The sequence below is a fragment of the Pseudorasbora parva genome, chromosome 23 (genome assembly GCF_024679245.1).
Source record: "Pseudorasbora parva isolate DD20220531a chromosome 23, ASM2467924v1, whole genome shotgun sequence".
NCBI lineage: Eukaryota > Metazoa > Chordata > Actinopteri > Cypriniformes > Gobionidae > Pseudorasbora > Pseudorasbora parva.
In genome coordinates this window covers 4,155,968-4,169,130 of record NC_090194.1, presented here as the reverse complement: position 1 = coordinate 4,169,130, position 13,163 = coordinate 4,155,968, and the positions used below count along the sequence as shown (strand labels likewise).

The 13,163-nt window shown below is 37.0% G+C and overlaps 1 protein-coding gene across 9 annotated transcripts in view; it reads left to right on the top strand.

Moving 5' to 3' along the window:
* The window catches only part of ntm (neurotrimin), a 399,798-nt gene that overhangs the window by 241,884 nt on the left and 144,751 nt on the right, over positions 1-13,163 (top strand). For 8 of the 9 annotated variants that reach the window (XM_067432674.1, XM_067432675.1, XM_067432677.1 and 5 more), the window contains exon 2: positions 11,081-11,171. In XM_067432674.1, coding sequence (XP_067288775.1) covers positions 11,081-11,171 — 91 coding nt within the window. Of the gene's footprint in view, positions 1-10,515; positions 11,172-13,163 lie in introns of those variants that run through there. The other variant, XM_067432671.1, reaches the window with a different exon arrangement.

The window sequence follows — 13,163 nt, the reverse complement described above, 5'->3', positions numbered from 1 at the left end:
TGGTTTAAAGCAGTAAATTCTCAATAGAATTCAGAATTTCACAAATTTAGGGAGAGGGCTTATAAAAGTGTGACGGCTGTGCATTGTATATAATTAATGAAAGGCCTGATTCTATGTTTCTATTAACCATGATAGGCTATAAGGTTGTATTTGCTCGTTTGGGTTATTGGAGGGGTTACCCCGTCCCCATCCCCATTCCCCCACAAACTGCCCCTGCCTTTCGGCCAAACAAAAGGCTTAAACATAGACATCCTAATGGGAAATTCTTCTTATTTATTTCTTCCAAGGACGGTTTGACATTTTGAGTGAATCAGGGGATTGTTAGAAATAGCATAATTGGATCCTTGGGCTTCAATTTATAGTTGACATCCAAATGCAGCTTTAGGAAAAGTTGAGTGTCTTTCCAGGTAATACTCTACAATGTATTACCAAGTGTCATTTTATTTCACTTTCATCACATAGAAAACCCATTCTGTTGAATTTAAAGTCTTCGAATGCCATATGCCTCAAACAAATGCGTACTGAATAGAAAAGGCATAATTACGGTTGGTATTTGTGAAGAAAGCACAAATGTGTTGGGTTGTTAATTTGTCTGGAGGCATATCTAATATGACAAGTCTATTTAAGTAGCTGCTGTGAATTCAATAGGAACATCTCATTACAGTCTAGTGTGCTCTTCCCCACCGAGGAGGATCACCATGGCGATTAGACAGAGAGAGCGCGAGCGAGCAAGCACATCATGTTTTGCATTAGTGAGAGACGTTGTCTACACAGCAATTTAATGCACTTGAGATCTTCTTTAAGTCTTTAAATTACTTTTAGTGTCATTTTAAAACAGTTCTCAGATTGAGATGAGTCAACAAACAAGGCAGTAACAAGGTCAACGCCAATAAGTGCTGCTTCCTAATGTGTACCATAACTTTTTAATTATGGTTTAGAATTGTATATATAATTATATACACATACACACACACACACAATTAATACTTATTACACTATAATTCATAAATCGGATAAAAATTGACAGTACGTTTTTTTTTAAATTGTTATAAAAACTTCTGTTCCAAATAAATGCTCTTTATGAAAGATTGCTTCCCTCACAGAATAAAACACTTTAAAAGGTAATTGTGACTTATCTTACAATTATATTGAGATATTAAGTCAGAATTGAATGATATAAAGTCTTGTGTGATATAAAGTCAGAATTGTGAGATATTAAGTCAGAATTGAATGATATAAAGTCAGAATTGTGAGATATAAAGTCAGAATTTGTGTGATATAAAGTCAGAATTGAATGATATAAAGTCAGAATTGTGTGATATAAAGTAAGAATTGAATGATATAAAGTCAGAATTGAATGATATAAAGTCAGAATTGTGTGATATAAAGTCAGAATCGTGAGATATAAAGTCAGAATTGTGTGATATAAAGTCAGAATTTTGTGATATAAAGTCAGGATTGAGAGATATAAAGTCAGAATTGTGTGATATAAAGTCAGAATTGTGTGATATAAAGTCAGGATTGTGTGATATAAAGTCAGGATTGTGTGATATAAAGTCAGGATTGTGTGATATAAAGTCAGGATTGTGTGATATAAAGTCAGGATTGTGTGATATAAAGTCAGAATTGAGAGATATAAAGTCAGAATTGAGAGATATAAAGTCAGAATTGTGTGATATAAGTCAGGGCCTGAGGTTTATTCATTTCTTATGGTGTTTTTTTGGTGTCACTTTAAAAGTAATTTTTGCGTGAGGGTGAGCAAATAATGACATTTCAATTTTTATTTTTGAGAGAATTTCTGTAACATTTATTTTTATATGTATTTCCGCTTCTGATTGTATAATATCTCACACATATTGAGTGACATAACATTTAGTCAAATGCAGGAGAGACTCCTCCAAACGCTCTCACCTCTGCAGACTTTAAATGACAAGACTCCACAGTAACCAGGTAACCAATTTTAACCTGTCAGTTAAACATGTATGAAGAGCGATTGGCTAATCTGTGCTTGTAAATTAAATATGGCTCTGCGGAAAGCCAGATGGCTCCGCGGTGAAGAGTTATTCGTGGTAATTTAGTCTCTGAATTTAAACCAGTCAACGGAAAATGAGAAGTGTCTTGATTCGCAAAATTCTTCAAGGGGTTTCTGTTTTGTGAGAGGTGTTGACACAAGATAAGAGTAATTGCTGCAAAATGTCTGTGCTGTGTGTAATGAGCGCTATCTCTCTTAAACGTCAATACTTGAGAGACGACTTTCAAGAACAAATACTCTTTCACAGCCTCTGTTTCAAGCAGGACCGACGCTTTGAGGTATTTTGGAATCTGTCCCCGCCAACCGGTTTGCAATACACCTTTTGGAATGTTATGCAAATGGAATGCTCTGTTTCATAAGACCACCACAGATGAAAGCGGCCAAAAGCCGGTTTGATGTATAAAACATGAATTACTTTTGAAGGTTTCACAGGTGTACAATAGCAGCACATCCTCTATCGTCAAGCAAGGCAAACATTTATGCAGACCTGATCTGATATTACCCTTTGATGTGCAATGTCCATTTTTAAGCAAAAGTATTTATTTTATAAATACTTTAAAAATTATTTTTCATAAATTAATCAAACAGATGAATCCCATGAATTAAAAAAAAATACTAAAAAAGGGGAATTCCTCCATAGGAGTATAAAAATTGCACTTTAAACCCCCTTTTTTAGCCACTAGTAAACATCTCTTTTTTGTTTTGTTGTTATATTATATTATATTATATTATATTATATTATATTATATTATATTATATTATATTATATTATATTATATTATATTATATTATATTATATTATATTATATTATATTGTATTAATTATATTATATTATATTATATTATATTATATTATATATTATAATATAATATAATTAATATAATATAATATAAATATATTATATTATATATTATATTATATTATATTATATTATATTATATTATATTATATTATATTATATTATATTATATTATATTATATTATATTATATTATATCTGTAAGTCCACAACTCTGTGCCTCTTCAAAGTGTTGGTATAAATTATAATACAAATGCTTCTCTACGCCTATAATTCCCATTAATCTGATTTTATTTTTCATAATAGCCGCTAGTGAACTTCCCCTCTGCCTCTTAGACTTTATTAAAGATCTTGTGATACACACAATTCCCTTATCAGTGTTTCACAACAGGATTTGACTCAGTTCAAAACATTTCAGGCGGATTTGTTTTAATGAACCCAACCTCTGTTCTTGAACGATACATTCAGATGCTATAGTGGTTTCTTCGAATGCTCATATTACACTAATTATATAAATCCCTGATTTCCTGTCCTGCAGTCCGTTAAAAATAAATATGCTAGCAGAGGTAAACACTTGTCTTGCTCTCCAGTCTATATGAACATACTTGTCCTTGAAAATACCCCTTAATGGCTTTGTTGTTATGGTTGTATGTACTGCACCATCATAAAATCTTGATGTGGTTTTATACAATAAAACCCCAGAGCAGTATGACACGCTCAAGGTTTTGTGTCCGCCGTTATAAAAATAAAAAAGGTAAAAGACCAGGGCATTGTTTATGCATATGTGTATATATATATATATATATATATATATATATATATATATATATATATATATATATATATATATATATATATATATATATATATATATATAGCTAGGAACAGTGGAGAACTGGCCACAGGGTCATGGGCGGCCAAGGCTCATTGATGCACGTGGGGAGCGAAGGCTGGCCCGTGTGGTCCGATCAAACAGACGAGCTACTGGAGCTCAAACTGCTCCAGAAGTTAATGCTGGTTCTGATAGAAAGCTGTCAGAATACACAATGCATTGCATATCTACACAGACACACACACGCATACATACACACGCACACACACACATACATATACATTCACACACACACACACACACACACACACGCACACACATACATATACACACACACACACACACACACACACACTGTATAAACATTAAACTGACTGAAAGAGAGAGAGACATACATTCATAATTTTACCCCAAAAAAATTGGATTTGAATAAAGTAATTACAATTTTTATCATGGTTTCCTAAAAATATTAAGCAATATTTCATAATATTACTGTTTTCACTGCATTTATTTTTGAACACTTCTTTCAGTGATTATTTAATATCATGTATGTATATATTATCTGTTAATTATCTGTAATGCAATGCTAAATACTGTTTTGGAATGATTTAAACCTGAATTATCTATGCACATTTATTTTATTTTTGCCATTTCGATTGGCATTCCATCTAATTAGAAATAAATTGAAATAAAAAAAATAAATCCTTTAGTTTCTTTGGAGGCTTGGGAGCTTTGCAATGACACTCCAATATAGAACAGCTTAGAAGAAAACGCTGTTAAACAGCCAGGCAGAGACAGAAAAACATTACTAGTGTAAGACAAAGAGGAGTTCAAGTGACATCAATCTCTGGATTGGAAAATAATGGTCACTTCCACCCCAAAGAGTCAAATTGCTCTCGGCTATCTCTTTTTCCCCCTCTCTTTCTCAGCTCAGATTCTTCAGTTCCGGTGTATAGAGATCTGAACGATCACTCATCCCAACGTGGCGCTATGTGTTAGATGAAGACAGACACAGATTTAGCACACTAGCCTGAATGTGTACACGTGCAAACACACTCTTGCACAGAGGTGTACCATTACATTCCAGTCGCAAGCCACTTGGATCTCTCACTTAAGCCATAAACACTGTTTTCACAGATACGTGAGGACACATATTATCTCTCTCAAAGCAGCATTTCAACTTGATTATTGTTTTTCAGCAGTACTCTTAACCCAGGCAATCATGGCTTGGTGTTTTGAATGCTGAAGTGGGTTGCGTTTAGCAGGCTAAAGCAAAACACTGAAAATCACAAAAGGCCCTCTGTGATATATAACTGAGCTTTCATGGTGACACAATATTACATAGCCAGCAGCACTGCACCAAATCAGCTGGGAGCCCACAAACTGGGAATTGAGTTGTCGTCCCACAAATGTTATTGAAGTGCCGTGCCAATGCACTAAAGTCAACATTGCCAGCAGGGCAGAGTTTAGTAGAGCTTATGATGTCTTAGTGAGTAAGGTTTCACAGCTTCATTTTATACAGACACCCTAACTTGTAATGGCAAAATTTCCTTGTTGAGAAAACCTTTGGGCATTTTTTTAGTAATATATATATAAAATAAATCATGGTTTTTACAATATTAAGCAGCGCAACTGTTTTCAAAAGTTTAAATATTTATTGAGCAAATCTTCATATCAGGATGATTTCTGAAGGACCAATGTGACACTGAAGACTGGAGTAATGATGCTGAAAAGTCAGCTTTGATCACAAAAATAAATTACATTTTTAAATAGATTTGAATAGAAAACAGTGCTTTTAAATGGAAATATTTATTACAGTTTTTACTGTATCTTTTTTATCAAATAAATGTAGCCGTGGTAAAAAAAAAAAAAAAAAAGAAAAGAAAAAAAAATATATATATATATATACTTGGGGGGGGGGGGGATTTTTGGGGGGCACAATATGTAAGATGTGCATTATAAATTGCATTTTGGATTTAAATATACAAATACCACTAGAACAATGTTACATATTTAGTTGACTTGTGTATTTATATTATCTCGAATATTTCCAAGAATGTTTAAATCCAGAGAAATAAGCATTTTAACCAGGACACGGACCGGTGATAGATGAGCAACTGTTTGGAGACATCCATCAACAGAAAATGAATCATTACTCAATAGCTCAACACAGTTAGTCTTATTGTTTAAATCTGGTGTTCCTGATTTACCGAACAGAGTACTGTGTTTTACCATGCCTAATATGATCTCGCTTACTGCAGTGTGAACAAGTGTCTCATAGTAACGCCAAGAGAACGCACAGAGTAGCATTATAACAACTCTCAACACACTCAAATGTGTGTAATATGATACAACAGAGCTGCATTAACCCACACACACACAAGCAGAAGGAAGCGCTCGTCTGCGGCAGAATGAAAGCGTCGCCGCCGCAGGCGTCATCAAGCCTCACCTTTGTTACATATTGTGCCTTTAAGTAGCACAACTGTTTTAAGTAGCAGAAATATTTCTGGAGCACCATATCATAATATTAGATGATTTTGGAAGAATTGTGTGATCATATCTTCCAGAGAATTCCTATTGAAACTATCATCTTAAGAACATGCTGTACCTATAACAATCACTTTTGAAAATAAAAAGCAAAATGCCAAGCACAAATATTTCATTTCACATCAGCAGCCACAAAAAGTTTTAGTAGAATTAGCAGCTGTCAAATGTAAAGTTCAAACATTTCATTTTGCTCAATGTTTTACTGATGTAAAAATAGATTTCTAATACATTTATATTGGTCATAAGCAGGTGCAGCATTTAAAATATTGACATAATAAATGTTGTGGTTTATTTTACTGGCCGCGTTAAAATCTGCAATTTCTCATCTAAACATGAGGACAATTAATAATTGGGGCAATAATGTCATTTTAAAGCAGTCTCGTGACAATTCAAGTATTTTAATATTTCTAGTTCTGAAAGTATTCATGGTGAAATGAATTTTGCCAAATTAATATTACCGTAATGCATTGTGCCCAGCCGATGCATATTAACATCTCACACACACACGTGACAGATAAAGTTGCGTACTGATGATCTTTCTGAAGTTGTGCAATGAGACCTCATTATCACAGGCCCCTGGGTGGGCAAACTTACATCTGAAAGGAAGAAGGAGACCATCTGGAGCGCTGAGTGTAGATCCAGCCAATGAGTCTGTGAGACACATACTAATAATGCTTAAATTCAGATATGGATGGTCAGTCCGTCTGTCTATCTGCTAATTCATTCAGCCAAACAATCAGCAAATAAGACCATCAATAAATAATAACCAAAATCAATCTTTAAATAGGTAAGATGAATAAGAGCTTAATCTGGTGAAAGGCGATATGACAGTTCATGCTTTTGCTTCATGACTTAGCACTGCAGACAAATGAGTCATCCACAAATGCCCTGTGTATGAGAGCTTTCTTGTACGGTCTGTTATGACACTGCTTCAGTCATTACTTGTATGAAAGGGAAATATATTTAGTGTGAGAAGTCATCTGTATGAATGCTCAGAAAGATGTACTCTGCATGCAGTTCTTCAGGCCACTGTCTCCTGTTGCCTGTGAGTGATCTGAGAGTAATCTGTGAGGACACATTGCCACATTTGGCAGAGAGGGTCCATCTGTCTGAGAGGGTAGCATGTTGTGTTTCTTGAAATTCTTCTCTTAAAAATGCACTGGGTGTTTTTGTCCTTCAGGAGGTAAGGCGTGTTATCAAATAAGCATCTTTGTGTGAATTGACTGCTTATGGCTGATGTAGAAGGCACTAGTGCGTTTTCGTTTTATAATGCATAACTTTTGCTACGGTTACACTGGTTGTCTACACTATTGCAGCTTTTTCAAACTTTGAAAACTGAGACTTTTGAAAACACTGCAGACCTTGTTTTAGTTTGAAAACTTTGGGGTTGCGTTTCAGTGTAAACGGACCAAAGCGGAGAATTTTGAAAACAACAGCGTGGGTGCTGGAGCGCTCGCCGAACACGACAAAAACAGACCATTGTGAGCGTAAAATGGTCGTAGAGACTGGTGGTGGCTATTGTTACAATGCTTCTGGGAAACACAGCCCAAAGCCCTTTCTCCAATGCTATCTCAAGACCAATTTGTAACGTTTTTTTAATTTTTTATGAGGTGGCTAATTCATATAAATTCATGACCTCACTAGCAGTGCCGCCGCTCCCACCATGCGCATCACGCTATGTGCGTAGGGCACCAAGTGCTGAGGGGGGCACCACGATAAATTTCTGTCAGCAATTTTTAAGTTTATCTTGATCGTTATATCTTTGTGAGTACAGTCTATAGAAAAAAAAATAACCGGATCGGTGCTTGCAACGCAGAGTTATTACAGTTAATGCCCAGAGGGCGCCCCCCAGCTAAAACCGCAGCTTTGGGGGCATAAACGTAAAGGGTGTCTACAGACACAAAATGCAATTAAAATGTCTGTCCAACATGAACAGGGCCCTTACATGACAACGAGATGCGTTTAGCCACTTAGCCATTGTTTAAATTCACCTAAACAGTGTGTTAGACGGCTAGCTGTATCTCACATTAAAGTCCCGTGGGAACTCAGCGGTAGCCGGAAAAAAAGGCAGTCCAGTTGGGAGGAGTATCGTGTTGCAAGCACCAATCCGGTTCGTTTTTTTTCTTTCTATAGACTGTACTCACAAAGATATAACGATCAAGATAAACTTAAAAATTCATCGGAGTTGACCTTTAATGGTCACGTGACATACGTTTTTGGTCGTGTGGTGTGCACGGAGTTTGTTTCTGAAATGCCAGTTGAAGCGAGGATCATTTTACACTCTAGTGAAAGGTGCTTGAGAACATTTGTGAAATACATACTGGACAATTAATTTTGAACTTTAAGAACTAAAGTTCAACTTTAAGAAAATGAAATTGCATGATTGGTGTAAAAATTAAAGTTTTTTAGCCAATATGCTGTGGTGAAATCACACATTGAAATGTGTGAATATATTATGGCTGTCAAAATGATTTTTGTACAAAATTAGTTTTCACACGTTAAAATAATTAACACAGTTAAAGGCGCAGTGTGTGATTTTTAGCGGTAACTAGCAGTGAGGTTGTGAATTGCAACTCCCAACATTTACTTTACATTTCACTGTAAGGAACCTGCAGTGTATGGAGAGAGAAAAGGCTCATTCTAAGGTTAATAAAAACATAATGGTACATTTAACGGGTTAGTTCACCCAAAAATAAAAGTTATGTCATTAACTCCTCACCCTAATGTCGTTCCACACCCGTAAGACCTCCGTTCATCTTCAGACACAGTTTAAGATATTTAATATTTAGTCCGAGAGTCTAAGCAAATGGTTAATTAGAATCTCTTAAAGCATTGAAAATACAGTTTGGTCCAAAAATAACAAAAACTAAGACTTTATTCAGCATTGTGATTTGTTTTCAATCCTCAAATAAAGATTCAAACGGTCATAAATCAGCATATTGATTCATGATTCGGATCGCCGGATCGATGTGCGTGAGATGCAAGGCTGCTACGTCACGTGATTTCAGCAGTTTGGCAAGTGATCCAAATCATGAATCAATACGATGATTCATAACCGTTAAAATCTTAATTTGAGGATTGGAAACAAATCCTGAAGAGAAGACGATGCTGAATAAAGTCGTAGTTTTTGTTATTTTTGGACCAAAATGTATTTCCGATGCTTCAAGAGACTCTAATTAACCCACTGATGTCACATATGGACTACTTTGATGATGTTTTTATTCCCTTTCTGGACATGGACAGTATAGTGTGCATACACTTGCATACGCTCTCGGACTAAATATAAAATATCTTAAACTGTGTTCCGAACATGAACGGTCTTACGGGTGTGGAACGACATTAGGGTGAGTCATTAATGACATACATTTTCTTTTTGGGTGAACTAACCCTTTAAGTAACTTTTTTTTATACTCCACTGAAAACATAGTTATGTATATTATATTGAATTTCTGTCAATACATCCTCATAAATTCTACACTGAAGTGTTCAGATACAGCAGCACCCTTTTTATTTTCTACTGTCTGTGAAGCGGCTCAAACACCCGTGAGCTCACAGAATGCACTTCAGACAGCACGCCAGGCATCAAGTTCTCCGCTTCCCGTCGGGGGCCTCCACATCATGCCTTAAAATCTATAATGCACAGCTAGCCGTGTGTTATCCCTAACATGCTCCAACACGATCTCATGAGAATGCGTATCAGTAGTACGAGTGTGCAATGTCGTGGATGTGAGCTTTGGTAATACGCACTTTAAAACGCTCTTGGGTAGGATGGGCCATAAAGTGCGTATCATATTCACGCGAAAAACTCATTTTGGCGTATACATTCCACGACGTTGCACACTTGGGCTCACTGTGTGTGTGTGTGTGTGTGTGTGTGTGTGTGTGTGTGTGTGTGTGTGTGTGTGTGTGTGTGTGTGTGTGTGTTCGTGCCACTCTTGATTTTGTACTTAAATTGTCCTGTAATTTTCGCTGTCTAGACAGCATTCCCTTCAGTCCTCAAAATATGGGTTATTTGGTTTGTGATTTGTACAAAAAGCTCAATTTTCTCTCTCTCTCTCCTCCTTAAACGCGTGTGCTTGAATGGTAGTGGCTGCAATCAATGAATGTCGCGCTCATGCATCGCATTACTGCATACAATAGCCTCTGATTTGCGCGCTCTATTTTTGCGCTGTACTGTATGGCCTCTGCCCAGTGAGAGCGCGTCCGCCGCTGCTGCTATGACAACAGCGCGCGCTTTATCCAACTTGAGCGTGATTCGGTGATTCACAGCTCCGCGGTTATCCAGGAGAACCGAGCAACGGTCCCACTGGAGGAAGTTTTTTTTTTTTTTTTGGGTGAAGACTGTGTATACTCATACTGTACTGCTTTGATGAACCACAAACACCCTCCATATCTATTCAGGCACAGCTGGAGTGACATTTTGGCACGTTCACTCGCTCTCAGCTCTCCAGCTTTCACTTCTTAAAGTTTGAGACAGCGTGTCAGCTGAGGGGAAAATATGGATTTTCATAGCGGATATTAAAGGCAATAGGATTTAAGAACCCAGAACGATTGAGGTCACCACTAAAGTGTACATTTCATTCATACGTTATTTTATTTCACCCCCATTTCCATGGCGACGGCACGGCGCGGTCATCGATAAGCGCTCTGTACTAAGTACGCGAGGGATTTTGTTGTCTACCTGGGGAGACAATCTGGATTAACAGATGAACTGTAATGGCTAACTAACGCGTTTCTCTTTTGGACCGCTGTGCACGGATTTACACTCCAAAAACTCCACAGATGAAGATGGTTGTGTGTGGAGGCTGCGCGGCGTCCTGGAGGAGGTGTGTGGTGATGAGTCTCAGACTGCTGTTCCTTCTCCCCGCAGGTCTGCCTGTCCGCAGTCAAGGAGAATCTCAATCCGATAACAAACAGATGGACAATATCACCATCAGACAAGGAGAGACGCTCTTCCTCAGGTAGGCGCTGATGGTTATGCATTTATCATGCTGTCATGTTCCTGCGTGAAAAGAGCAGGTGCACGGTCAAGTGTTTTGCATGTCTGTGCATGACGTTTGTCGAAAGATATACATTTATTTATAGGCTATATTAAAGAAAGAAAGAAGTCACGTGACTTGGTTAGCTTCACAATTAGTTGAAATATCATTAAGTGCTGGTGCACAAACTCTAGACTATTTCTGCCCACTATTGAAAACTTAAGTTTGAGTGCTGAACTTGAATCTTTAATTAAATCCAACACCTGCAGTTCATTGCCCTGCTTCAGCCACTTTTAATTTAATTACAGGTGAAGAAATAGTAAGTTCCAACTTGGAAATCTCATAAAATTGCATTTGTGGCATGGGAAAAAGTTTCATTCCAGAATAATGTGCAATATTACAAACTCGAAAATATATCCAGTGGGGAAAATATGGATTTAAGACACTTTATACTGTATTGTAACAAATGTATTGCATTGCCTTCTTTGAGGTCTGGTACTTCCCAAGTACTTCATGTTAGTCTATTAAACCTTTTAAAGGCATTGTTAATTATATAGATCATTATTTTAAGCAGTTTGTGTTGTGTGTATATTAGTTTGTGGATGAAATTGTCCCCAAAAGTCAGGTAAATGTGCCAAAACCTCCCTTTGGGCATGTCCTCAATTGGAAAAAATATGCATAGCTGAGAAAGTGTGTGTGTGTAGTAGGTGTTTGTGTGCGCGCGCCCGTCAGGTTTTGCCGATATTAGAAGGGAACAAATGTCCCCACAGGGATAGTAAAACCTATATTCAGCTATATTGTGGGAACTAACACTTTCAGTGAGGGAAACAACTTAATGAGCATATTAAACAATGTCTTAATGAAAATGTAAAAATGAGAACTTTTTGTTTTGGTTTAGAGTTAAGGGGAGACCGGGGGAGTGGGGTCATTTGGAAAACTGACAGTTCAACAAGTCAAAAAAGAGCTATGGTGATATCATCAGTATCATAGGGGTGGGCAATACTGCAAAATTTAGTATTGATCCAAAGTTTGCTGCAACAATGGAGCCTGGATTTCCACATGCTGTTCAGATGATCATAGTAAGAGCTCATTGTCTTTCTTCCACAAGGGATTTTGGCGTCAAAGCATTTGTTTCCAGGTGGACCACTAAAAAACGCAACAGACGTCTCACGGACATCCTGTAGAATTTAACCAATCAGATGACGACTTCAAAACTCCTTAAGTGTTTCCACATAATTGTACCATATGCCAGGGGTTTTCAAACCTGTCCTGGAGGACCCCCAGCACTGCACATTTTGTATGTCTCCCATATTTGACACGGTCTTCAGTCTCTAATAATGAGCTCATGAGTTGAATCAGGTGAGTTAGATGAGGGAGACATACAAAATGTGCAGTGCTGGGGCTCCTCCAGGACAGGTTTATAAAACCCCTGCCATATGCATCAGACGCTCAGCCAATGTGTGTGGGTTCTGAGGCTGAGACTTAGACCTTACTTCGATTATTAGCATTAATAGTGAGGTAAATGGTAACAACAGAACTTTGTATTTGACAGGAACTCACATAACCTGTGATTGTGTAGTACACGTCCAATCGTGTTTTATTTATAGACAAATGTGGCTGCCGTGTATCAAATTTTGAGAGATCTAGCACAAACAACCACTGAGTTACTGATGCTCAAATAAAGTTTCACCATCCCCGTTCTCCCCCTATTATCAGTCAGAATAAAAACTATAAAAGTCAATGGAAAGTCCCCAAAGTGACAGAAAAACAAATGTCTGTATGAGTTTGGGTGCTTGTGTGGCAAAGTTGCACACAAAATTAGCCAGGCTAGTTATTTTGGTCACTAACATGTCTTAATGGAGGGACTTGTAACCTTTAGGATATTCTCATGACTAACAGGATTACACCCAGTTTAATAAAGCTTAACATCTGTGCAGGGGAAAATGTAACGTGATCACTGATTGACAGTATTTA